Below are 26,019 nucleotides of genomic sequence, written 5' to 3'. Positions count from 1 at the left end.
TCACACAAACCCTTGTCTAGTTCGTACCACGACACCACTTCCTGTACCTGAGGCAGTGGATACCATCCCCCCATGGCCTTATAGGTGCAAATCAAGGGCACAAAAACAATAAGTGGAATTTTTATATATCACCTTTGACATAGTAAAATATCCCAAGGCACTTCACATAAAGCAGACAAAAATCTGACACTGAGCTAGATGAGATTTCAGGACAGGTGACTTATAGCTTGGTTAAAGGTTTGAAGGAGCATATTAAAGGAGGAGACAAAGGGGCAGAGAGGTTTCAGTTTCATTAATGGCTGAAGTAATGACGATCAACAGTGGAGCGATTAAAATTGAGGATGCTCAAGAGTCAGAACTGGAGGAGTGCAGAGATCCTGGAGGGTTGCGGGGCGGTGGGGGGGGGGGGGGCTGTGGGGTGAAGTCATGGGGGAGTTTAAAACAAAGATGAGTATTTTAAAATGAAGGCATTGCAATATTAGTGAGATATAGATCAGATGTAAATCAGTGATCACAGGTGTGATAAGTGAATGGGGACTGACAGTGGAATTAGGGATGAGTTGAAGTTTATAGAGGGTGAAAGTTGGGAGGTTGGACAACTTTGTATTCAGTGTAACAGCAATGACCAAATTTCAATGAACGCCCTCCATCAGATCAATACCCTTGAGTCACACCAGCCTGTCCTGGTGAGAGGAAGCTGAGGTTTATGTTCTCCCTGAGAAGCTGATAGATTGGAGCTGGCAGTTTAAAGCAGATTAGACGTTGCACTGGCTGTCAGGAGATTTTAAACCCAAGGAGAAGCTGCTAGGAACTCGTAAATGCAGCGGACTCCATGACTGAAATGTCAATGCTCCTTGTTGTGCTTCACTATCAAATATATCCCAGTGGCCCCTTCCAAAGGTCAGCTCTGAGCCCTTGCGTGAACGTAGACAGCTGCTCCCACTGTCTCCTTCCCTTAGGGCTGTCAGACAGGGATTGGGAATCTGGCTCATCAGAAATTACAGGCAGAGATGGCAAATATGTGCCCTTTAATGGAGGCACATTTAATAGGCATCTTATTCATTCAAAATCCTGCAAGAAGGAGTTCTTGTGATTGGTGGAGTGATGCCACAAGGATGATGTCACTGCCAGTTGAGTAACATTCACAACTGAGAATTTTATGTTTAAAGTTTAAACTCAAAACAAGAATTTAAAAAATTGATCATTCCTAGCAGATTTGGACTGAGCACTAAAACAGACAGGGACGGGATTCTACTACCTTGTTCCAACTCAAACTCCACCTCACACAGTTAATGGCATCGCAACACATCTCACATCACCTCTCCTCCTCCCCTCACCCTACTCTCCCCTCACCCTCACCCTCCCCTCACCCTCCTGCTCCCTCCCCATCCTCTCACCCTCCTCCTCCCTCCCCATCCTCTCACCCTCCTCTTCCCTCCCCTCACCTCCAACCCCTCGCCTCCAACCTCCCTCATCCTCTCCTCCCCCCTCCTGTCTCCCTCACCCTCCTCTTCCTCAGCCATCTCCCCCTCACCATCAACCTTCCCTACCCCTCCTCCTCCCACCTCTCCCTCACCCCTCCTCCTTCACCCACCCCTCAACTCCCCTTCCCCTCCCCATCCACCTCTCACCCTCCCCTCTACTCCCCTTCAACCACCATCCTCCCCCTCATCCACCTCCCTCCCCTGCTACTCCTCCTCTCCTCCCTCACGCTCACCCCCTCACGCTCCCCCACCTCATACCCACCTCCAGTTCCTCATACTTCCCCTCCCTACTCCCATTCCTTCAGCCTCCCCCAAAGCTCCCACCCTCGTCTCCCTCACACGCCCTCCCTCACATTCACACACCCGCCCTACCTCACACACCCCCTTATGCCCCTCCCTCACCCCACCCTCCCCTCCCTCACACCCATCCCCTCCCCTCCCCTCCATCACATCTTCCCTCTGGCCTCTCCCCCACACTCCTGCCTCCCCTCACTCATGCTCCCCAACCCTGTCCCTCCCACCCCTACCTCACCCTTCCTCATGGCCCCTCCCTCATTGTCCCCTCATTATCCTCCCCTCCCCCTCCTCATGCTCCAGCACCCTCCCTAACGCTCCCCAACCCATCCCTTCCCTCAAATTCCTCCATCCCATCATCATCCCCCTCCTGCCCCTCCCTAACCCTCCCTTCGCTCCCTCATGTTCCCTCACCCTCCCCTTCACTATCCTCCCCTCCCGCCCCTTTCCTCTCCAGATTTTTTCTGACAATTAACAGCTTTTCTTAATCTAAGTTTAGCGCCACTTTTCACTTCTGCCTGATTCCCCGCATCCTTTCCCGCAAATTCTGTCATCTTCAATTAGCCCTTTAAAATAAACATGCGAACAAAGAGCAGGAGTAGGCCATTCAGTCCCTCAAGCCTGCTCCACCATTTAATACGATCATGATTGAGCTGATAGTAACCTTAGATCTGCATCCTGCCTATCTCCGATAACCTATCACCCCCTTGCTTACCAAGAATCTATCCACCTCTGCCTTAAAAATATTCGAAGATTCTGCTTCCACCACCTTTTAGGGAAGAGAATTCCAAAGGTTCACGACTCTGAGTGAAAAAAATTCACCTCGTCTCAGTTTTAAATGGGCGACCCCTTATTTTTAAACAGTGACCCTGAGTTCTAGATTCTTCCACAAGAGAAAACATCCTCTCCACATCCACCCAGTCAAGACCCCTCAGAATCTTATACATTTCAATCAACAGCGCGAGGTGGGGGGAGGGTGAATGGAGTTTCCACACAGAAACATGTGGGGTTTCAGCAAGGCACATTCCAGACCCCAAGCCCACAGAGTCGCTCGGCCCATACTCACAGCTCAGTGCGGCACTGCATTCAAGAGGCATCCAACTCAAGCTGTATCTGGATAGGAGAATGGATGCATGGAGTGGATGGACAGAGACAGCAAGAGGCAGTTTGAGGGAATGAGCTGGTGAGAAAACTAATCTCCCAAATGCTGATAGCTAAACACAGGCTAATCGGATTAACCAGGGTTTAACACAGATAAACAGCTGGGGCTCCACTGACTGGTTAGGAACCGCTGCAAACAAACAGAGCAACACGATCACTCCCATCCCATCGCCCAGTGCCCTGCACTGTCTGACCCCCCCACCCACACCCCTGCCCCTGCCCCTCTGAGCACCCCCATATCCCCAGTCCCGTCCCCACTGACCCCGACCCCCACTGCCACCTTCCCCTTCCCCACTGACCCCGACCCCCACCTTCCCCATCCCCACTGACCCCGACTCCCACATCCCCCCCATCCTCATCCCCACCCCCACCCCCACCTTCCCCATCCCCACTGACCCCGATCCTCACATCCCCCCACCCCCACCTTCCCCTTCCCCTTCCCCTTCCCCAACCTTCCCCACTGACCCCGACCCCCACCTTCCCCATCCCCACTGACCCCAACCCCCACATTCCCCATCCCCACTGACCCCGACATCCCCCCTCATCCCCATCCCCATTCCCATTCCCATCCCCACTGACCCCGACCCCCACATCCCCCCACCCCCATCCTCATCCCCACTGACCCCAGCCCCCGCTACCTGGCCACGGGACTCAGGTAAGAGGCCGACATGCTGCTCAGCTGCTACTTCCGGCTTCACTCCGGCTCTGGCGCCGCCATAAACAGGTCCCCGCTCTCCCATTGGTCTCCCGTTTCCGCGGCAACGGCGCGTCACAATGGCGCTGGAACGCCCCCGTTATGACATCACAGCGGACTGCCCCCTCTTAAAGGTAAACCGACTCCGCCAGCCGCCTGACATTTCAGTTGTACACTCAAAAATACTGGGCCCCTGTCCGAGCGGGAAACGTAATTTCCTCGCAGTTTAGTAATAATTGAGCATTTTAAAATGAAGGAATCAGCAGTAAGGCCGACACAATCTGAATCTATACATAGGAAAGGAAATTGTATTCGTATAGCACCGCTCACAACCTCCGGATACTCAGCGGAAGCGGCCCCTTTAAAAGCAAGACAGCGGAGACGTCATCCCGTAGAGAACGTATGACGTCGTCGCGTCACCTCGAAGCCGTGAGCGTGAGAGAGCAAAAAGAGAAAAAGAAAAAAGAGAGGGTGAGAGGGGAAGAGGAAGGGGAAGGAATGAGGGAGGAGGGGGAGGGGAGGGGAGGGGGAGGAATGAGGAAGGAGGAATGAGTGGGGAGGGGGAGGAGGAATGAGGGGGGAGGAATGAGGGGGGAGGGGGAGGAATGAGGGGGGAGGAGGAGGGGGGAGGGAGAGGAATGCGGGAAATGAGGGGGGAGGGGGAGGGGGAGGAATGAGGGGGGAGGGGGAGGGGGGAGGGGGAGGAATGAGGGGGGAGGGGGAGGAATGAGGGGGAGGGGGGGAGGGGGAGGAATGAGGGGGGAGGGGAGGGAGGGGGAGGAATGAGGGGGGAGGGAGAGGGGGAGGAATGAGGGGGGGAGGGAGAGGGGGAGGAATGAGGGGGGGAGGGAGAGGGGGAGGAATGAGGGGGGAATGGGATGGGGAGGAATGAGGGCGGCTGGGAGGAAGGAATGAGTGGGAGGGAGGAATGAGGGAGATGGGGAATGAAGGAGGGAATGAGGGAGGATAGGAAGGAATAAGGGGGAGGGAGGAAGGTGGGAAGAATGAGGGGGAGGGGGAGGAATGAGGGGAAGGGGAGGGAGGAATGTAGGGAGGAGGGGAGGGAGGAATGTAGGGAGCAGGGGGTAGGGAGGAATATGGGGAGGGAGGGAGAAATGTAGGGAGGAATAAGGGAGGAGAGGAGGGGGAGGGAGGAAGAAATGAGTGAGATGGGGAGGGAGGTAGGAATGAGGGAGGGTGGATGAATGAGGGAGGGAGGAATGAGGGAGGGGAGGGTGGGGGAATGAGGGGGAGGAGGGAGGAGAAGGGAGGGGAGAGTGGGGGGGAATGAGGGGGAGGAATGAGGAGGAGGAGGGGGAGGATTGATGGGAGGGCAGGAGGGAGGAATGAGGGCTGATGTGAGGGAGGAATGAGGGCTGATGTGAGGGAGGAATGAGGGGGAAGGGAGGGAGGAATGAGGGCAGCTGGGAGGGAGTAATGAGGGGGACCGAGGAATGAGGGAGATGGGGAATGAAGGAGGGAATGTGGGAGGATAGGAAGGGAATAAGGGGGAGGGAGGAATGTGGGGGAGGGGAGGGTGGGAAGAATGAGGGGGGACGGGAGGGAGGGAAGAATGATGGGGAGGGGTGAGGAATGAGGGAGAGGGAGGAATGAGGGGGAGGGGAGGGAGGAATAAGGAAGGAGAGGAGGCGGAGAGGGAGGAAGGAATGAGGGAGATGGGAAGGGAGGTAGGAATGAGGGAGGGAGGAATGAGCGGGGAGGAGGGAGGGGAGGGTGAGTGAATGAGGGAGGGGGAATGAGGGAGGAGAGGGAGATGGACGGAGGGCAGAAGGGGGCTACGGAGGGAGGGAGAGGGGGAGGGAGTCGGAGAGAGGGAGAGTGTGGAGGGGAGACAGAGGGAGGCGGGGGAGAGGTATTGGGGACAGAGGAGGGGAATAGAGGGAGAGGGGACAGATGGAAGGAGGGAGCAAGGGAGGGGGGCATAGGTTGGTTGACGGAGGGAGGGGTAACGGTGGGAGAGCTGGAGGGAGCGAGAGGGAGACGGGGGTTTGGGAGGGGGAGGGGGATGGGGGAGGGGATGGAGGGAGGTGGAGCGAGAGAACGGAGGGAGGGAAGGGCGAAATGGAGGGGGGAATGAAGGTAGGATCGGAGTGGCGAATAGGGGAAGGAGGGTGGAATGGAGAGGAAGGGGGGGCTTCGAGATTTTGTGGTCAAATGTCTGGAGTCGGACTTGATCCCACAACCTTCTAAGTCAGAGGGAAGAACGATCCTCACTGACACTTGTGCTGAGCTTCCTGACTGATGGGGTTGGGGGGAATGATTGTGGATTTGTGTTTGGATTGTTGTGGAAAAGTTTCCGGCGTTTTGTTTTACAGGGACAATAAACAGTAATCGAGTCATTGACCGGGAATGCAGTTAATCAGGACAAGAAATCCATGTATCGGGCAGGGGGGGTGACCCAAAGGAATGAAAGTCTGTATATTTTACCGTGTGTGTTTGGTATGGTTTTATTGGCCACACCTTCTTGTAACCAGACCCAATCTTTCTCTTACAGGTCAGGTACTAGTGAACTAGATGGAGCTGTGCTGGTGTCTCCTTGCCAGTGTCCTGGTATCGGCCTTGGCAGTGCCTATTGACAGATCAAAGCAAAAGGATGAAAAGCAAATGAAACCAGATACACCTGTGAGTGCCGAGCATGCGGGTCAGCGTGTCTGGGTCAGGCTCGGGCTCGGTCAGGGTGTCTGGGTCGGGCTGGGTCAGGGTGTCTGGGTCGGGCTGGGTCTGAGTCAGGGTGTCTGGGTCGGGCTGGGTCAGGGTGTCTGGGTCGGGCTGGGTCAGGGTGTCTGGGTCGGGCTGGGTCAGGGTGTCTGGGTCGGGCTGGGTCAGGGTGTCTGGGTCGGGCTGGGTCAGGGTGTCTGGGTCGGGCTGGGTGAGGGTGTCTGGGTCGGGCTGGGTGAGGGTGTCTGGGTCGGGCTGGGTGAGGGTGTCTGGGTCGGGCTGGGTGAGGGTGTCTGGGTCGGGCTGGGTGAGGGTGTCTGGGTCGGGCTGGGTGAGGGTGTCTGGGTCGGGCTGGGTGAGGGTGTCTGGGTCGGGCTGGGTGAGGGTGTCTGGGTCGGGCTCGGTCAGGGTGTCTGTGTCGGGCTCGGTCAGGGTGTCTGGGTCGGGCTGGGTGAGGGTGTCTGTGTCGGGCTGGGTGAGGGTGTCTGTGTCGGGCTGGGTCAGGGTGTCTGGGTCGGGCTGGGTGAGGGTGTCTGGGTCGGACTGGATGAGGGTGTCTGGGTCGGGCTGGGTCAGGGTGTCTGGGTCAGGCTGGGTCAGGGTGTCTGTGTCGGGCTGGGTCAGGGTGTCTGTGTCGGGCTGGGTCAGGGTGTCTGGGTCGGGCTGGGTCAGGGTGTCTGGGTCGGGCTGGGTGAGGGTGTCTGGGTCGGGCTGGGTGAGGGTGTCTGGGTCGGGCTGGGTCAGGGTGTCTGGGTCGGGCTGGGTCAGGGTGTCTGGGTCGGGCTGGGTGAGGGTGTCTGGGTCGGGCTGGGTGAGGGTGTCTGGGTCGGGCTGGGTGAGGGTGTCTGGGTCGGGCTGGGTGAGGGTGTCTGGGTCGGGCTGGGTGAGGGTGTCTGGGTCGGGCTGGGTGAGGGTGTCTGGGTCGGGCTGGGTGAGGGTGTCTGGGTCGGGCTGGGTGAGGGTGTCTGGGTCGGGCTGGGTGAGGGTGTCTGGGTCGGGCTGGGTGAGGGTGTCTGGGTCGGGCTGGGTGAGGGTGTCTGGGTCGGGCTGGGTCAGGGTGTCTGGGTCGGGCTGGGTCAGGGTGTCTGGGTCGGGCTGGGTCAGGGTGTCTGGGTCGGGCTGGGTGAGGGTGTCTGGGTCAGGGTGTCTGGGTCAGGGTGTCTGTGTCAGGGTGTCTGGGTCGGGCTGGGTCAGGGTGTCTGGGTCGGGCTGGGTCAGGGTGTCTGGGTCAGGGTGTCTGGGTCGGGCTGGGTCAGGGTGTCTGTGTCGGGCTTGGTCAGGGTGTCTGTGTCGGGCTGGGTCAGGGTGTCTGGGTCAGGGTGTCTGGGTTGGGCTCGGTCAGGGTGTCTGGGTCGGGCTGGGTCAGGGTGTCTGGGTCGGGCTGGGTCAGGGTGTCTGTGTCGGGCTGGGTCAGGGTGTCTGGGTCAGGGTGTCTGGGTCGGGCTGGGTCAGGGTGTCTGTGTCGGGCTGGGTCAGGGTGTCTGGGTCGGGCTGGGTCAGGGTGTCTGGGTCAGGGTGTCTGGGTCGGGCTGGGTCAGGGTGTCTGGGTCGGGCTGGGTCAGGGTGTCTGGGTCGGGCTGGGTGAGGGTGTCTGGGTCGGGCTGGGTGAGGGTGTCTGGGTCGGGCTGGGTCAGGGTGTCTGGGTCGGGCTGGGTCAGGGTGTCTGGGTCGGGCTGGGTGAGGGTGTCTGGGTCGGGCTGGGTGAGGGTGTCTGTGTCAGGGTGTCTGGGTCAGGGTGTCTGTGTCAGGGTGTCTGGGTCAGGGTGTCTGGGTCGGGCTGGGTCAGGGTGTCTGGGTCAGGGTGTCTGGGTCGGGCTGGGTCAGGGTGTCTGTGTCGGGCTTGGTCAGGGTGTCTGTGTCGGGCTGGGTCAGGGTGTCTGGGTCAGGGTGTCTGGGTTGGGCTCGGTCAGGGTGTCTGGGTCAGGGTGTCTGGGTCGGGCTGGGTCAGGGTGTCTGGGTCGGGCTGGGTCAGGGTGTCTGTGTCGGGCTGGGTCAGGGTGTCTGGGTCGGGCTGGGTCAGGGTGTCTGGGTCAGGGTGTCTGGGTCGGGCTGGGTCAGGGTGTCTGGGTCGGGCTGGGTCAGGGTGTCTGGGTCGGGCTGGGTCAGGGTGTCTGGGTCAGGATGTCTGGGTCAGGATGTCTGGGTCGGGCTGGGTCAGGGTGTTTGGGTCGGGCTGGGTCAGGGTGTCTGGGTCAGGGTGTCTGGGTCGGGCTGGGTCAGGGTGTCTGGGTCAGGGTGTCTGGGTCGGGCTGGATCAGGGTGTCTGGGTCGGGCTGGGTGAGGGTGTCTGGGTCAGGGTGTCTGTGTCGGGCTCGGTCAGGGTGGCTGGGTCAGGGTGTCTGTGTCGGGTTGGGTCAGGGTGTCTGGGTCGGGCTGGGTCAGGGTGTCTGGGTCGGGCTGGGTCAGGGTGTCTGGGTCAGGGTGTCTGGGTCGGGCTGGGTCAGGGTGTCTGGGTCAGGGTGTCTGGGTCAGGGTGTCTGGGTCAGGGTGTCTGGGTCGGGCTGGGTGAGGGTGTCTGGGTCAGGGTGTCTGGGTCGGGCTGGGTCAGGGTGTCTGGGTCAGGGTGTCTGGGTCGGGCTGGGTCAGGGTGTCTGGGTCGGGCTGGGTCAGGGTGTCTGGGTCGGGCTGGGTCAGGGTGTCTGGGTCGGGCTGGGTCAGGGTGTCTGGGTCAGGGTGTCTGGGTCGGGCTGGGTCAGGGTGTCTGGGCCCTCCTGCACCAGCTGTAACACTGAGTGGGAACACTGACTGTTACTGACAGTCAATGAGAATTTTTTATTTCTAATTGACAAGAGACTAAGAATCGTGGAGGAGCATGTATCCATATATTTGGGAACAGGAGGATGTTCACCTCTAGCCTGTTTCACCTTTCATTTAGATCTCTCAATTTAATCACGGTTTAGTTGCTTTTTGCACTTTAAATGCCTTCCTGATGTCACCCCTGAACGGCCTGGCTCCAATTTTAAGGTTCTGTCCCCTCATCTTTCCACCCAGAAAAAAACCCATTTATGCCTACTCTCTGCTTCCTAACAGATGTTAGGCAAGTGGCCTGTAGTTTCCTGCTCTCTGTCTCCGTCCCTTTTTGAATAAAGGAGTACCATTTGCGATTTTCCAATCTCCCCTGAATCTAGGGAACTTTGAAAAATTAAAACCAATGGATCACTAGCCACTTCTTTCAAGACCCTATGATGAAGTCCATCAGGACCTGGGGATTTGTCAGCCGCAGCTCCAGCTGTTTGCTCAGTACCACTTCCCTGGTGAAGCCCCCCCACGCACCCCCCCGCCGCCACTGCCGAGTCCCTTCCATTTCCTGATTTTTAGGTGATTTCCGGGACATTTATTGGGTTAGTGCACAATCCAAATTGACACGTAGAAACTAAAAGCTGTTCCTCTCAATGGGCCCTTGCTGCGGGTTGTCTATCACTTTACCATGTGTTCTGAATTGGTTGTTTGCTGTTGTGCAGGACACAGGTTTGTATTACGACCGGTATCTCCGTGAAGTGATCGATGTCCTGGAGACCGACACCCACTTTCGTGAGAAGCTGCAGACAGCTGATGTGGAAGATATTAAGGTCAGTGTGTAGCCTGCAGTGGGTCGGTCCACAAGGAGTTGACCGGTATGGGGTCAGCCGGCGTGGGGTCAGCACAATGTCAGCCGGCGTGGGGTCAGCACAATGTCAGCCGGTCAGTGAGGTGCTGGAACCCTGACAAGCGGCTCATGCTCTGACTTTATGGGTTTGTACAGTGACATAGAGGGTGGAATGGAGAGTGGGATTTCTGGGCTCTTGAGGGTGGGGTGGGATGGGAATCCCAGGTCGTGATCATGCTTAACGTTGACGCTGCTGATTTTTGTTTCAGAGTGGGAAGCTGAGCACTGAGCTGGATTTAGTGAGTCACCATATCCGCACCAGACTGGATGAGCTGAAACGACAGGAGGTGTCCAGGCTACGGATGCTCATCAAGGCCAAGATGGACACTGAGCAGGGAGAGAGTAAATGATGTTCCTTTGTATGTGTTGGGGGGAGCAATGTGAGGGTGAGATGGTGTTAGCACAGAGACACAGACTGTTTGTTTGAAGTAAATTCAGGGACCTGCGTGTTTCCATGTTTGTTTTAACTTTCTCCTTAAAGCGCCAATAGTTTAATATTCAGCAGAAATGTCCTGTGCCTTTTATATCTCAGCCTTACCATTGGCAGTTTGATGAAGCTCTGAGTCCAATTTTGTTAACTCTTTTCCCCCCCCCTCCCCCCAGATGTGCAGATTGATCACCTGAACCTGCTGAAGCAGATTGAACATCTGGACCCAAAGAACTCCCACACGTTTGAGGCTCGAGACCTGGAGCTGCTGATTCGAGCGGTGAGTCCAGAATGTTCTGTGTGGAAGTCTCCATCAGGAAAGTACCTCCTAATCCTCTGAGCCCTTAGTGAGGGTGTAAGGAGGTCATGGGGGGGAATAGTGGGATGGGGTGAATGTGTCAGAGTGGGGGTGAGGAGTAGGAATGGGTTTGAGGGATGGGGCAAGGTGGTAGGTGGGGCGCGCAGGGGCTGGTGTTTGGGGAGTGAGGGTGAAGGGGGTTGAAGGGTAGGGGGTGAGGGTGGAGGTAAAGGGGATCAGTGGGTAAGGGCAGGGGTCAAAGGTTGGGGGTTTGGAGAGTGGAGGCAGGCGAGGGTTGGAGGTTTGGGGAAGGGGGCGAGTGGGGGTTGAAGGGTGGGGGTGAGGGGGCGATGGTGGAGGGAAAGGGATATGGAGGGCAAGAGTGGGTGGGGGAGCGAAGGGGGCGGGCGGCAGTTGGGTGGGCGTGAGGGGCTTGAAGGTAGGGGTGAGGGAGCAAGGGTCAAGGCAAAGGGGGTCGAAGGGTAGGGGGACGAAGGGGGCAGGTGGGGATCAGAGGGGTGGGGTGGGGAGGGCAAAGAGGGTGGGGTTTGGAGGCAGGGGACGAAGGGGCAGGTGGGAGCAGGCGGTGGTCAGAGGGTTAGGGGAGCGGAGGTGGTTGGAGGGTGGGGGTTGGGGGGGGGTGAGACCAGGTTGCAGGGGGTGTGGGGAGAGTGTCCGGCCCCATGCACTCTGGCCGTCTGCTCAGGACTGAGGCTTTGCTTCTGCTCTTGGTTTCCAGGCTACCAAGGATCTGGAGAACTATGACCAGGCCCATCATGAGGAGTTTAAGCGTTATGAGATGTTGAAGGAACACGAGAGGAGAGAATATCTGAAGTCTCTGAATGAGGAGAAGCGGCAGATGGAAGAAGCTCGCTTTAATGAGATGAAACAAAAGCACAGGGAGCACCCGAAAGTGAATGTGCCGGTGAGGGCAGAGCTTGTGCGGTTACAGCCTGGAGCAGGATTTGTGGACAGGGGGTAATTTCTGCCTGAGTGAGTAATTGGTGTTAAACCAAGAGTGCTGAAGCCTGGGCTGCTTCAGCAGGTGAGATTCACCATCTCCCAGCCCAACACCGGTGCTCATGCCATCAGTGAAAGCCCGTTATGAACTTTGCTTTCCAAATCATAAATTGGCTGAATTGTTTTATTTCACCCACTGGCTCGAAGTAATCCTGTATTATCCCATTAAAAGGGATTGCTCTCTCTCTCTCTGGATGGTTGGGTGTGGCTCCCATGGTCACCAGACAAGAACAGTCTCAGCTTTGATCTGCTGTCAGTGCAGTGTCAGCTGTTCGTGGTCAGATCAGTTTTCAAGCTGGAGAGGAAAATCAGTCTGGCTTCCAGTTCCTCCTCATTAACAAGTGATTGTGTTTAGCTGTGTGGGTGCATGTGGATACGTCCACACATGTGGGAGTGTACGTGTATATTGCAGTCTTGAATCTGATGTTCTGGTGTCGCACTGACATACTTGCTGCATCTATTTCAGCTGGATTAAATTTTCATCTTCATCCCTGATCAGGGCTTGTGTTTAATGCTGTGGGAAAGTTTCTTCTTTATCTCATTCTGCATAATTTCCATTGGGATTCAGGAAGGATTCATCTGATCTTTGCTTGTTTGTGACAGGGGAGCCGCGATCAGCTGAAGGAAGTGTGGGAGGAAACAGACGGACTGGACCCTAGCGAGTTCAATCCAAAAACCTTCTTCAAGTTACACGGTAAACAGCTCAACTCAACGCCCATGGGCCACAGTAACCAGCACCCACCTGCGGAGCCTCACTGACCGACCGACTCTCCCCGCGGAGCCTCACTGACCGACTGACTCTCCCCGTGGAGCCTCACTGACCGACCGACTCTCCCCGCGGAGCCTCACTGACCGACCGACTCTCCCCGCGGAGCCTCACTGACCGACCGACTCTCCCCGCGGAGCCTCACTGACCGACCGACTCTCCCCGCGGAGCCTCACTGACCGACCGACTCTCCCCGCGGAGCCTCACTGACCGACCGACTCTCCCCGCGGAGCCTCACTGACCGACCGACTCTCCCCGCGGAGCCTCACTGACCGACCGACTCTCCCCGCGGAACCTCACTGACCGACCGACTCTCCCCGCGGAACCTCACTGACCGACTGACTCTCTCCACGGAGCGTCCGCCTGTGAGGATTCGCTGACCGACTGGCTCACCCCGCCCACGTCCTCTGAGTGTGAACGCAGTGACATCACTGCTGGGTTAACTGTATAAAATGCATTAGGAATCTCCCTGATCCCCTCATTCAAACTCTGTTCTTTTGCAGATACTAACAATGATGGTGTGTTGGATGAACAGGAACTTGAAGCTTTGTTTACCAAAGAGGTGAGTGCGAGCTTTTGAGTTTAGCCACAGTAATCCAGGGTTTGCAGTGCTGACCTCAGTGACCCCCGCGGGAGTGTGACAATTCGCTGAGGGCACGAGCGGGGCTGCTATGTGACTTCCACAGTTGAACAAGCAAACACATTCTCTGGGCTCCTGGTGACTTGGTGTCAGGCCCATTAGACTTGCCCCTGGGGTCAGTGCCTTTGGGAGAGTGTTAGGAAGTGGAGGAGCAGATCAGTTTCCATGCCACCCCTCCACACACCCCCCCCCCCGACCCCCCCACAACTTTCTCCAGCTCCTAACCTTACCCCCCACACAATATATCTCCCTAATCCAATAGGGTCAGGTCTATCACTGCACAGACTGGAAGGTACTAAAGCTTCGAAGTGTTGATTCTGTATCTCTTGCGCAAGTGCTGCTGTTAGATTGGTCAGATATTGGCAGTAACACAGTGAACGCTTCTCACCCAGTTTGTCAACTGATAACAGAATATGCCCTGTATAATGGGTGAACTTTACTCCTCACTCAGTCAGCAAAGACTTGGAGGTACCAGGAGGAGCAAATTGTGAGATACATTTCTTACTGTTGGACTCGGAGCATGAAGGACAATGTCATATAAATAATAATTTGAGTTATGCCTCTCTCTCTCTCTCTTCCCCAAAACCACCCACCAAGTTGGAGAAAGTTTATGATCCCAAAAATGAGGAGGATGACATGGTGGAGATGGAGGAGGAACGATTGAGAATGAGGGAGCATGTGATGAACGAGGTGAGCAATTCAGGGAAGGAGAAAGCGGAAAATCCTGCTTCTGCATCCGGAACATTTAACAAGGACATTATGTTGTGTAAGACATGATTTTCACTTTGCCAAAGCGCAGATATAGGACCCTTTAAGGGTATAATGTCTAGTTAGTAATGAATACTGGTGAGCTCAGTCAAAGTTAAATTGAGGTGCAGACATTGGCTGTGGAATCTCCTCTTCCTACAGAATTTAAGAATATAAATTGGAGTTTGATCACTCACAAGCTGCTCCATCATTCTGTGTCTCATGGTTGATTTGACTTTGATTCCAGTTTCTCAAACTATCCCCATTCTCATTATTCCCTTTGCAATTAAAAATATTTTTCAGTCTCTGTTGTAAAAGCTATTATAGTTTCTGCTTCCACCACAACTTCTGATGGACAATTTCAGGTCTTAATTTGGAGTGCACCAGAGAGTCACAGTGTCAGACTGTGTGGTGACGGCAGGCAGATCAACGAGGCAATAATTCCTTTGCTTTCTGATTATTTGATAATCCTTCCTGTTGTTTGACAGGTTGATATGAACAAGGATCGATTGGTCAGCCTTGAGGAGTTTTTGAAATCGACAGAGAAGAAGGAATTCTTGGAGCCAGAGGAGTGGGAGGTGGGCGTCTGGCCGGTTGGGGGTGCGGGAGGTGGGCGTCTGGCCGGTTGGGGGTGCGGGAGGTGGGCGTCTGGCCGGTTGGGGTTGCGGGAGGTGGGCATCTGGCCGGTTGGGGGCGCGGGAGGTGGGCATCTGGCCGGTTGGGGGCACGGGAGGTGGGCGTCTGGCCGGTTGGGGGCGCGGGAGGTGGGCGTCTGGCCGGTTGGGGGCGTGGGAGGATTCAAGGCGTCAGTGATTGGGTTGAGGTTTGGGAGTTTAGTTATTGGCTTCAGTGGGTTGTGGGAATGTGTTTTCATTTGTCACCTTTCTGCCTAGTGATTGTCCTTCTGTTTTGTGATGGGCACAGACACTCGATGAGACTCAGGTTTACACAGAGGAGGAGCTGCGACAGTACGAGCGGGAGCTGACTGAGCAGGAGGCAGAACTCAACCAGAAAGTTGAGCAGCTGAGGCGGGAACATGAAGATTTGCAGCGAAGACAAAATGAACTGGATGCTCAGAAAAAGGAATATCAACAGGTGATGGGAGAGTCCGCAGCGTGGGGGTGGTGCATTGAAACAAACTGTTTCCTCTATCTGTTAGTGGCTTCCCCTCGTCCCAGCCCCTCGCTCCACCTCCCCACTCTCCCTCCCCTCGCTGCACCCCCTCCCCTCGCTCCACCTTCCCACTCCATCCTTGCTCCACTTCTTCACTCTCCCTCCCCTCACTCTACCCCCTTGCTCCACCTCCCCATTCTCCCCCCATCGCTCCACCTCCCCACTGCCCCCCTCACTCCACCTCCCCACTACCTCCCTTCACTCCACCTCCCCACTCCACCCCCTCACTCCCCCTCCCCCCACTATATGCTGCTTCATGCACTGAACTCGAGAACCTGGGCTGTGTGACAATGATTTGCAGCTGACCATAAGACGTAAAAGCAGAAGTAGGCCATTCAGCCCATCGAGTCTGTTCCGTCATTCAATGAGATCATGGCTGATCTGATAATCCTCAGCTCTACTTTCTTGCCTTTTCCCCATAACCCTCGATTTCCTTACTGATTAAAAATCTGTCTATCTCAGCCTTGAATATACTTAACAACCCAGCCTCTACAGCCCTCGGCGGTAAAGAATTCCACAGATTAACTACCCTCTGAGAGAAGAAATTCCTCCTCATCTCTGTCTTAAATGGGCACCCCCTTACTCTGAGGTTATGCCCTCTGGTCCTAGACTCTCCCACAAGGGGAAATAACCTCTCAGCATCTACCCTGTCAAGCCCCCTAAGAATCTTATATATTTCAATAAGGTTGCCTCTCATTCTTCCAAACTCCAATGAGTACAGGCCCAACCTATTCAACCTCTCCTCATAAGAAAATCCCTACATACCCAGGCTCAACCTAGTGAACCTTCTCTGGACTGCCTCTAATGCCAGTATATCTTTCCTTAGATAAGGGGACCAAAACTGTTCATTTATTTTAAGTGTGGTCTAATTAATGTCTTGTATAGTTTTAGCAAGACTTCCCTATTTTTATACTCCATTCCCTTTGAAATAAAGGCCAACATTCCATTTGCCTTCCCTATTACCTGCTGAACTTGTATGCTAGCTTTTTGGGATTAATGCACAAGGACTCCCTCTGTGCTGCAGCTTTCTGCAGTCTTTCTCCATTTAAATAATATTCAGCTCCTCTATTCTTCCTGCCAAAGTGCATGACCTCACACTTTCCCACGTTATATTCCATCTCCCACGTTTTTGCCCACTCACTTAACCTGTCTATATCCCTCTGTAGACTCTGTGTTATCCTCATCACTTGCTTTCCCACCTATTTTTGTGACAACTGCAAACTTGGCGATAGTACATTCACTTCCCTCATCCAAGTCATTAATATATCTTGTAAATAATTGTGGCCCCAGCACTGATCCTTGTGGCACTCCACTAGTTACAGGTTGCTATCCTGTAAATGCCCCCCTTATCCCAACTCTCTGTCTTCATTTAGTTAGCTAATCTTTTACCCATGCTAATATCCTACCCCCAACACCATGGCCTCTTATCTTATTACGTAACTTTAAGTGCGATACCTTACTGAAAGCCTTTTGGAAATCCAAATATATTACATCAACTGGTTCCCCTTTATCTATCCTGCTTGTTGCCTCCTCAAAGAATTCTAATAAATTTGTCAGGTATGATTTCCCCTTCATGAAGCCATACTGACTCTACTTGATTATGTTATGTGTTTCTAAATGCTCTGCTGTTACATCCTTTCTAACATTTTCCCAGTGACAGATGTTAAGCTAACTGGCCTATGGTTACCTGTTATTTTTGTCTCCCTCCCTTTTTGAATAATTGGAATTCCTATTGGATTTCCAATAGGAAAACAGTTCAGAACTGAACTGTCCTGCTGTGCTGGAAGCAGTGACAGCATTGAATCTATTACACCTGATTGGTTTTACTGATGACTAGTTCACACCTGACTGCTCTCCACTGCTTGTGACCCTAGGCCTTGTTACAGATGGAACAGAAGAAATCCCAGCAGAAAGTAGAAGCCCCACCATCCGGCCCTGGAGGAAAATTGAAATTCCAGCCCCCGGAAGCACCTGCAGGTAAGAGAGGGTGAGGGGGGGAGGTGAGGGAACCCTGGGCATTTGCAGGAAAACTGTCCAAGCAAGGGCGAGGATGAGGGAAACCAGTACACCTGCAGAGAATGAGGTTACAAGAGCATTGGTGGAATAACCTCTGTCCAAAACCAGTCCTCCGATTTAAAGCAAAATACTGCAGATGCTGGAAATCTGAAATTAAAACAAAAAATGCTGTAAAAACTCAACAGGTCTGGCAGCATCTGTGGAGAGAGAGAAACAGAGTTACCGTTTCAAGTCCGGATGATTCTTCAGAGCTAAAGAGAAGTAGAAATATGAAGATTTTGTACTGTTTAAGATGGGGTAGAGCAATATAGAAGGTATGGGATAGGTGGGAACTCAGGAGAGATTGACAAAGATTTCATGGACAGAGGACAAAGGGAGCGTTAATGGTAGTGTTAAAGACTAAAATAGGTGCTGATAGTGGCAGAAAGGTAAGATAGCAAAATGTTTTAATAGCAGAACGCTCTGTGAAAGCAAAACATAGAAACAAATTACAGGTGGCCCTGGGTGTGTTTGGGGGTGGGGGGGGGTGGGTTTGGGGAAAAAGGGTAGGACAAATTTTAAAAATAAAAGAATAAGTAAATAAAAATTGGATAACAATGGAGGAGAGAGTTCATGGTCTGAAGTTGTTGAACTCAATGGTAATTCCGGAAGACTGTAAAGTGCCTAGTAGGAAGATGAGGTGCTGTTCCTCCAGTTTGTGTTGGGCTTCACTGGAACAATGTAGCAGGCCAAGGACGGACATGTGGGCATGAGAGCAGGGTGGTATGTGGAACATCCCATGTTCCGGTGCTACTCAGGCCCCCTCCCACAACTCTTTTTTTCGGTACATCGAAGATCAGTACCAGGCGTGAGAGTGTGTTGAAATGGCAAACAACAGGGAGGTCTGGGTCATGCTTGCGGACAGACTAAAGGTGTTCTGCAAAGTGGTCACCCAGTCTATGTTTGGTCTCCCCGGTGTAGAGGAGACGACATTGGGAGCAGCGAATGCAGTAGACCAAGTTGGAGGAGGTGCAAGTGAAGCTCTGCTTCACTTGAAAGGAGTGTTTGGGCTGTTGGACGGTGAGGAGGGAGGAGATAAAGGTGCAGGTGTTGCACCTTCTGCAGTTGCATGGAAAGGTGATGTGGGAAGGGGATGAGGAGTTGGGCGTGATGGAGAAGTGGACCAGAGTGTCCCGGAGTGAATGGTCGCTATGGAATGCTGTCAGGGAGAGTGAGAGTAAGATGTGTTTGGTGGTGGCATCATGCTGGAGATGGCGGAGTATGGTTCTTTGAATGCGGAGGCTGGTGGGGTGAAAAGTGAGGACAAGGGGGACCCTATCATGTTTCTGGGAGGGAGGGGAAGATGTGAGGGCAGAGGCGTGGGAGATGGGCCGAACACGGTTGAGGGCCCTGTCAACCACCGTGGGGATGGAGCCTCGGTTAAGGAAGAAGGAAGACATGTCAGAAGTGCCATTTTGGAAAGTGATATCATCAGAACAGATCAACAGAGGCGAAGAAACTGAGAGAATGGGATGGAGTCCTTACAGGAAGCGGGTGTGAGGAGCTGTAGTTGAGGTAGCTGTGGGAGTCGGTAGGCTTGTAATGGATATTGGTGGACAGTCTATCACCAGAAATGGAGACAGAGAGGTCAAGGAAGGGAAGTGTCAGAGAGGGACCATGTGAAGATGACAGAGGAGTGAAAATTGGAAGCAAAATCGATAAATTTTTTCAGATGAGAGCATGAAGCAGTCATCGATGTATCGGAGAAAGAGTTGTGGGAAGGCGCCAGAGTAGGACTGAAACAAAGAATGTTCCATATACCCCACAAAAAGACAGGCATAACTGGGACCCATGTGGGTGCCCTTAGCCACACCTTTTATTTGGAGGAAGTGAGACAAGTTTAGGGAGAAATTGTTCAGTGAGAGATAAGTTCAGACAGAGGAGAGTAGTGATGGATGGGGATTGTTCGGGCCTCTGTTCGAGGAAGAAATGGAGAGCGATCAGACCATCCCGATGGGGGATGGAGATGTAGAGGGATTGGACGTCCATGGTGAAGAGGAGGCGGTTGGAGCCAGAGAACTGGAAATTGTTGATATGATGTAGGGTGTCAGAGGAATCACGGATGTAGGTGGAAAGAGACTGGACAAGGGGAGAGAAAACAGAGCCAAGATAGAAAGAAATGAGTTCCATGGAGCAGGAACAGGCTGATACAATTGGCCTACCAGGATAGTCCTGTTTGTGGATTTTGGGTAGGAGGTAGAAGCGGGCTGTGCGGGGTTTGGAGACTGAGGTTGGAAGCTGTGGAGGGAAGATCTCCAGAGGAGGTGAGGTCAGTGACAGTTCTGGAAACAGTGGCTTGATGTTTGGTGTTGGGGTCATAGTCCAGGAGGAGCTAGAAAGAAGTGTCTGACTTGGCGCTCAGCCTCTGTGAGATAGAGGTCAGTACACCAGAGAACAACAGCACCACCCGTGAGGTGAGAGTGACTGCCCTTGACATCAAGGCAGCATTTGACCGAGTGTAGCATCAAGGAGCCCGAACAAAACTGGAGTCAATGGGAATCAGGGGATAACTCTCTGCTTGTTGGAGTCATACCCTGCACAAAGGAAGATCATTGTGGTTGTTGGAGGTCAATCACCTCAGTTCCAGGACATCACTGCAGGAGTTTCTCAGGGTAGTGCCCTCGGCCCAACCATCTTCAGCTGCTTCATCAATGACCTTCCTTCCATCACAAGGTCAGAAGTGGGGATGTTCGCTGATGATTGCACAATGTTCAGCACCATTCACAACTCCAGACACTGAAGCAGAACATGTCCAAATGCAGCAAGACCTGGACAATATCCAGGCTTGGGCTGACAAGTGGCAAGTAACATTCATGCCACACAAATGTCAGGCAATGACTATCTCCAACAAGAGAGAATCCAACCATCGCCCCTTGATGTTCAATGGAATTATCATCACTGAATCCCCCACTATCAACGTGCTGGGGGTTTCCATTGACCAAAAACTGAACTAGACTAGCCATAAAAATACTGTGGCTACAAGAGCAGGTCAGAAGCTAGGAACGGTGCAATGAATAACTCACCTCCTGACTCTCCAAAGCCTGTCCACCATCTACAAGGCACAAGTCAGGAGTGTGATGGAATACTCCCCACTTGCCTGGATGAATGCAGCTGAAGAAGCTCGACACTGTCCAGGACAAAGCAGCCCGTTTGATTAGCACCCTATCCACAAACATTCACTCCCTCCGATGCACAGTAGCTGCAGTGTGTATCATCTACAAGATGCACTGCAGGAATTCACCAAGGCTTCTTAGACAGCACCTTCCAAACCCACGACCACTGCCATCTAGAAGGACAATGGCAGCAGACACACGGGAACACCACCAGCTGGAAGTTCCCCTCCAAGTCACTCACCATCCTGACTTGGAAATATATCGGCCGTTCCTTCACTGTCGCTGGGTCAAAATCCTGGAACTTCCTCCCTAAAAGCACAGTGGGTGTACCTACACCACATGGACTGCAGCAGTTCAAGAAGGCAGCTCACCACCACCTTCTCAAAGGCAACTAGGGATGGGCAATAAATGCTGGCCCAGCCAGCGAAGCCCACATCCCATGAATGAATTTTTAAAAATTCACCATACCCTCTAACCTTCTCCTCTCTGCTGAACGTTCTGTACTCAGCAAAGGACTCAGTTTCATCCCTTTACGCCCTCACCTCAATGAGTTTCGGGCTCAGCACAATGCTGAACTCCTCTTCCGTTGCCTTTGTCTCCGTGCTCACTTCTTTGAGTAGGAGTCCTCCACCCTTCCCTCCCTCCCACTGATCCATTCACCCACCTCCAGTATTCTCCCTCCACCTAGAACCCTCCCTCTGACCTCTCCCCTGCTCTTGATTTTTACATTGAGAACTGTCAGCGTGACATCAGCTGCCTCAATTTCTCTGCTCCTCTCACCCACTCTAACCCGTCTGCTTCTGAACTTGCTGCGCTCCGTTCTCTCAGGTCCAACCTTGACCTTATCGAACCTGCCGACAAGAGTGGTGCTGTTACCAGTCCTCCAAGGATGCATTCCAACCTCTGATACTGTGGAGTTCTGTACCACATGAAAACCTCTTAAATATCAACAGAGTTTACAGTACATACACAGGCTGTTCGAGCTGCTCCATGCTGGTGTTTATGCTCCACATGTTCCTCCCACCCCTCTTCATCTCACCTTATCTACGTATCCTTCCTTTCTCGTGTTTCCCCAGCTTCCTCTTAAATGGATCTATTCTATTTTGTTTTTATCTCTGTGTTTAATTGACTGCCACTGCTCTTCAAGAAATGCCTACCTCCTTGAAGAAGTTCTGTTCTTTTCTGCGACAAGATTTCCGTTCCTCTCTTTTGCCTTGCTCCCCCCCCCACACACCTTAAACCAGCTTATATTTCAACTCTTTCTTGGACTCGAACTCAAGTTCTGTCGAAGGGTCATGAGGACTCGAAACGTCAACTCTTTTCTTCTCCGCCGATGCTGCCAGACCTGCTGAGTTTTTCCAGGTAATTCTGTTTTTGTTTTGGATTTCCAGCATCTGCAGTTTTTTTTTTTTACTTTTGTTTCTATTCTATTTGTCTCAAGCACTCCCTGTGGGAGCGAGTTCCACATTCTCACCACTCTCTGCATATAGAAGTTTCTCCCAAATTCCCCTGATTTTGGTGCCATCTGCAAGTGGGAACATTTTATCTAAGTTTACGCTATAAAACTCTTTTGTATTTTTAAAGACCTCTATCAGGTCACCCCTCAACCTCCTCTTTCCAAGAAGAGACCCAGCTGTTTCAATCTTTCCCGCAAGCTGGTACCCTCTCAGTTCTAGATTCATCCCTGTGAATCATTTTTGCACCTTTTCTGGGGTTTCTATATCCTGTTTGTAATGTTGGAAATGAAGCTCTGCTCAGTGTCCCAAGTGTGGTCTAGCTAAAGTTCTATACAAGTTTAATATAAACTTCTTCAACCAATAGAGGTCAGTGTGTGCTGTTTCTCTTCCCCACACCCCCAGAGTCCCTGGGACATTTTATGTTTTCTCAGGATGTAGACATCACTGATACTTATTGTCCTGAAGCTATGAAGCTCTCTGGGCCACTTCAGAGGGACAGTTAGAATCAGTCCCCTTGGTGTGGGACTGGAGTCACATATAAGCCCAGAGCAGGAAAGGATTCCTTCTGTACAGGGTAACACTGTGCCAGTGCGTACAAACAGAATATAACTTGTGATTTAGGTAAATAGTGGGTTCAGAGTATTAGTATTGGCATCACAAGTGGGGTAGTTCTGGAGGCTCTACAATAATGTCGGTAGCAAGTAAGGCAGTCCAACAGCAGCGTCCTCTCCCAAGCTAACTTGCCCAGCATCAAATGAAGATACGAAATAGGAGCAGATGTCGGCCATTCAGCCCCTCGAGCCTACTCCACCATTTAATAGATCATGGCTGATCAGTTTGTTTTGAATTCCACATTCCCATCTACCCCTCATAACCTTTGATTCCCTTGTCTAACAAGAATATCTACCTCTGGCTTAAAAATATTCAGTGACCCCACCTCTACCACCACCTGAGGCTGAGTTCCAAAGTCACACAACCATCTGAGAAAAAAAAGTTTCTCTTCATCTCTGTCTTAAAAGGGCAACCCCTAATTTTAAAACAGTGCCCCTTAGTTCTGGACTCACCCACGAGGAAATATCCTTTCCACACCCACCTTTCTGAGACCATTCAGGATCTTATATACTTCAATTAAGTCACCCATCACTGTGGAAACAAAGCCCAGTCTGTCCAACCTTTCCTCATATGGACAACCTGGTCAATCTAGTAAAACTTCTTCAACCGCCTCCAATGCACTTACATCCTTCCTTAAATAAGGAGAACAAAACTGTACACAGTATTTGAGATGTGGTTAAATTCCTCTTGTAATAAAGAATAGCATTCCATTAACCTTCTTAATTACTTGCTGTACCTGCATACTAACACTTCATGACTCATGCACTAGAACACCTAGATCCCTCTGCATCTCAGAATTCTGCAGTCATTCTCTGTTTAAGTAATACTTTTTTCTTAATCTTCCTGCCAAAGTGAACATCTTCACGTTTTCCCACATTAAACTCCATCTGTAAGATTTTTGCCCACTCACAACCTATCCATATCCTTCTGCAACCTCATGTCCTCTTCACAACATATTTTCCTACATATTTTTGTGTCATCTGCAAATTTAGCTACCATGTCATTGCTCCCCTCATCTAAGTCATTGATGTAAATCGTAAAAAGCTGAGGCCCCAACACAGTCCCCTGTGGGTCTCCACTCTCACATCCTGTCAATCAGAAAATGACCCATTTATGCATACTCTGTTTTCTCCCAGGCAGCCAATCTTCTATCCATGCTAATATGTTCACCCACCCCCCCCACACCATGAGCTTTTATTTTCCGCAATAATCTTTGATGTGGCACCTTTTCAAATGCCTTCTGGAAATCCAAGTACAGCACGTCTACAGGCTCCCCTTTATCAACAGTTAATCCTTCAAAAAACTCCAGTAAGTTGGTTAATCATGATTTCCCTTTCATAAATCCATGCTGACTCTTCCCGATTACCTTGAGTTTTTGTAAGTGCCTAGTATAACCTCTTTGATGATTCCAATACCTTTCCCACACATCAAGCTAACTGGCCTGTAGTTTCCTGTTTTCTGCCTCCCTTCTTGAATAGAGGGGTTATATTTGCTACTTTCCGGTCTGATGGAACCTTTCCAGAATCTAGGGAATTTTGGAAAATTAACATCAACGTATCTACTACCTCATTAGCCATCTCTTTTAAGATCCTAGGATGAAGTCCATCAGGACCCAGAGACTTGTCAGTCAGTCCACAGCTCCTTCAGTTTACTCAGTAAGGCTTCCCCAGTGATTGTAATTTCACCAAGTTCCCCTCTCCCTTCCACTCCTGATTTACAGATATTACTGGAATGTTTTTTGTATCCTCTATAGTGAAGACAGAAGCAAAACATTTGTTCATTCCATCCGCCATTTCCTTATTATCTACTATTAACTCCCCATTCTCTCTCTCTCTCTCTTTCTAGAGGACCAACACTCTGTTTTCCTTTTCAAATACCTGAAGAGGTTCTTGACATCCATTTTTACATTTCTAGCTAGCTTCCTTTCATACTCTAATTTCTTACTCCTGATTAAACTTTAATCATTCTCTGCCGTTCTTTATATGACCAATCATCTGACCTGCCACTCATCTTTGCACAGTTATACGCTCTTTCCTTAGTTAACCACAGGTGGTGGGTCCTCCCCTTAGAATTTTTCTTTATAGTAGGAATATACTTTATTCTGAGTATTCTGAAATATTCCCTTAAATATCTGCCACTGCTTCTTGATTGATCTGTCCCCTAGCTTAGTAACCCTGCTCAGTTTTCATGCCCACATAGTTGTCCTTATTTAATTTTAAAACACTAGTCTTAGACCCACTCGTCTCCCTTTCAAACTGGATGTAAAATTCAATCATATTGTGGTCGCATCAAGGCACTAATCGCTCAAAACCAACTTGTCTGGGTGGGGCATGTCATTTGTATGCATAACGCAAAACTCCTGAAACAACTGCTCCACTTGAAACTGTCGTGATCAGAGACTCCCAGGAGGACTGCGGAAAGGGAATGTCCTCACAGCATCCCCGAAGAGATTGAACATCCCCGCAGAACCATGGGAGACCCTAGCTTGTGACTGACCAAAATGAAAAAGGTTCATTCAGGAAGGCACCATACACATCGAGTGATTTCGTTGGGGACGTGCAGAGGCGAAGCCAAAGCGTCGGAGTGAGTGCGGAAACCTGCCAATGCCTCATCTACCCAACTGTTCAAGTACCACCTGCCCTACATGTAACAGAGTCAGCAGATGTTGCATTGGAATTATCAGCCATCTCAACCTATTGAAGCACAGTGGAAACAAGTCATCCTTGATCCTGAGGGAACTGCCCAGGAGGAAGATGATAATCTTGGCACCTCTGGGCCTGGTTTTCTGCTCCTGATCTCTTCAATGGGAAAGATGACTGGTTTTCTGAGTGTTGAATGTTTTTTGCTGTGTCTTTGTTAAAATTATTTCTTTGGCTCTTTCAGATGTCCGAGCTCCAGTTAACGAACCAGCCCAGGTACAGCCTGAGGTAGAGACGCTTGACCGTTCACCCGGCCACCGAGCTGACCAACCGGCAGCACCCAGCCATGATGCAGACGCTGGAGTTAAACTGTCAGAAGCAGCTGCCCCTTCTCAATAACCACAAACTACTGTTAAACAGCAGGATAGTCTGATTAAGCAGGGTCTTCATCCTTTTTAAAAGGATTTAATTCAGTTTGTGAGCCAGTTGTATAATATATTGAGTCAGAGCTCCTTACACCATGAATGAGAATTTAGCCCTACAGACAGCCCAGTAAATACAATAGAATAGGGAGGGGATAGTAGTGGAGATGTGTCGATTGTCCTCCATCTTTGGCTTCTTGCCCAATTTACATCCGAACAAGGTGATCAGGGGTTGCTGTGATGCCTACCCTGGCTAAATTACCTGGGTGTCCTTGTTTAAATTGCATGTGAAGACTGTTTGAGCTGGAGCTAGATCACAGTGTAAACAGCTCTGACTCTGCTTTTGATTTTTGCCACTTTTGCTATGACTGTCAGCAATGACCAGGTTCCCATCTGCTTCTCTCAATGTTCTAGAATATTCTGTAATATTTTACAAACTAATTTAAAACTTGTACCCAATGATGGAAATTGCAGCGGTGGGAATTATGCTAAAGGGCCCTGACACCTCTCAACACCTTCTCCCTCTGGTGTAGAGAGGTCTGCCCTGCAGTATCTCAAATTTTTAAAAATGCACCTTACTTTAACATTTTAATGCAAGGCTGAGAATTGTGTATTTTGATTAATGAACATTTGTAAAATAAAGTGTGAAACTGGGGTTATCACTGATTACCTGTGGAATGTGGAACTAGTCA

General features: G+C 51.7%; 1 protein-coding gene across 2 annotated transcripts; it reads left to right on the top strand.

Annotated features, from left to right (window-relative positions):
- The first annotated feature begins 4,023 nt into the window (after positions 1 to 4,023).
- LOC121271698 (nucleobindin-2-like) lies at positions 4,024 to 25,986 on the top strand. 2 transcript variants are annotated; one of them, XM_041177861.1, is made up of 13 exons: positions 4,024 to 4,104; positions 6,149 to 6,276; positions 9,774 to 9,881; positions 10,168 to 10,300; positions 10,562 to 10,665; positions 11,423 to 11,608; positions 12,307 to 12,397; positions 12,973 to 13,031; positions 13,707 to 13,799; positions 14,345 to 14,434; positions 14,781 to 14,951; positions 16,904 to 17,006; positions 25,150 to 25,986. In XM_041177861.1, exons 2-13 carry the CDS (start codon positions 6,169 to 6,171, stop codon positions 25,302 to 25,304), a joined length of 1,401 nt encoding a protein of 466 aa, XP_041033795.1. In that variant the 5' UTR covers positions 4,024 to 4,104; positions 6,149 to 6,168; the 3' UTR covers positions 25,305 to 25,986. The 2 variants fall into 2 exon arrangements, with proteins under 2 accessions (XP_041033795.1, XP_041033796.1); XM_041177862.1 differs by lacking the exon at positions 14,345 to 14,434.
- The last annotated feature ends 33 nt before the right edge of the window (positions 25,987 to 26,019 follow it).

This window comes from Carcharodon carcharias, chromosome 31 (assembly GCF_017639515.1).
Source record: "Carcharodon carcharias isolate sCarCar2 chromosome 31, sCarCar2.pri, whole genome shotgun sequence".
In the NCBI taxonomy this organism is placed as follows: domain Eukaryota; kingdom Metazoa; phylum Chordata; class Chondrichthyes; order Lamniformes; family Lamnidae; genus Carcharodon; species Carcharodon carcharias.
This window is presented reverse-complemented; position numbering and strand designations above follow the sequence as displayed.

Bases quoted from the DNA above. Each gene is read 5' to 3' on its own strand.
- LOC121271698 (XM_041177861.1), top strand. From the start codon at position 6,169: ATGGAGCTGTGCTGGTGTCTCCTTGCCAGTGTCCTGGTATCGGCCTTG. The intron at 10,666-11,422 runs GTGAGTCCAGAA...CTTGGTTTCCAG, and splicing joins TGGAGCTGCTGATTCGAGCG to GCTACCAAGGATCTGGAGAA. The intron at 12,398-12,972 runs GTAAACAGCTCA...GTTCTTTTGCAG, and splicing joins AACCTTCTTCAAGTTACACG to ATACTAACAATGATGGTGTG.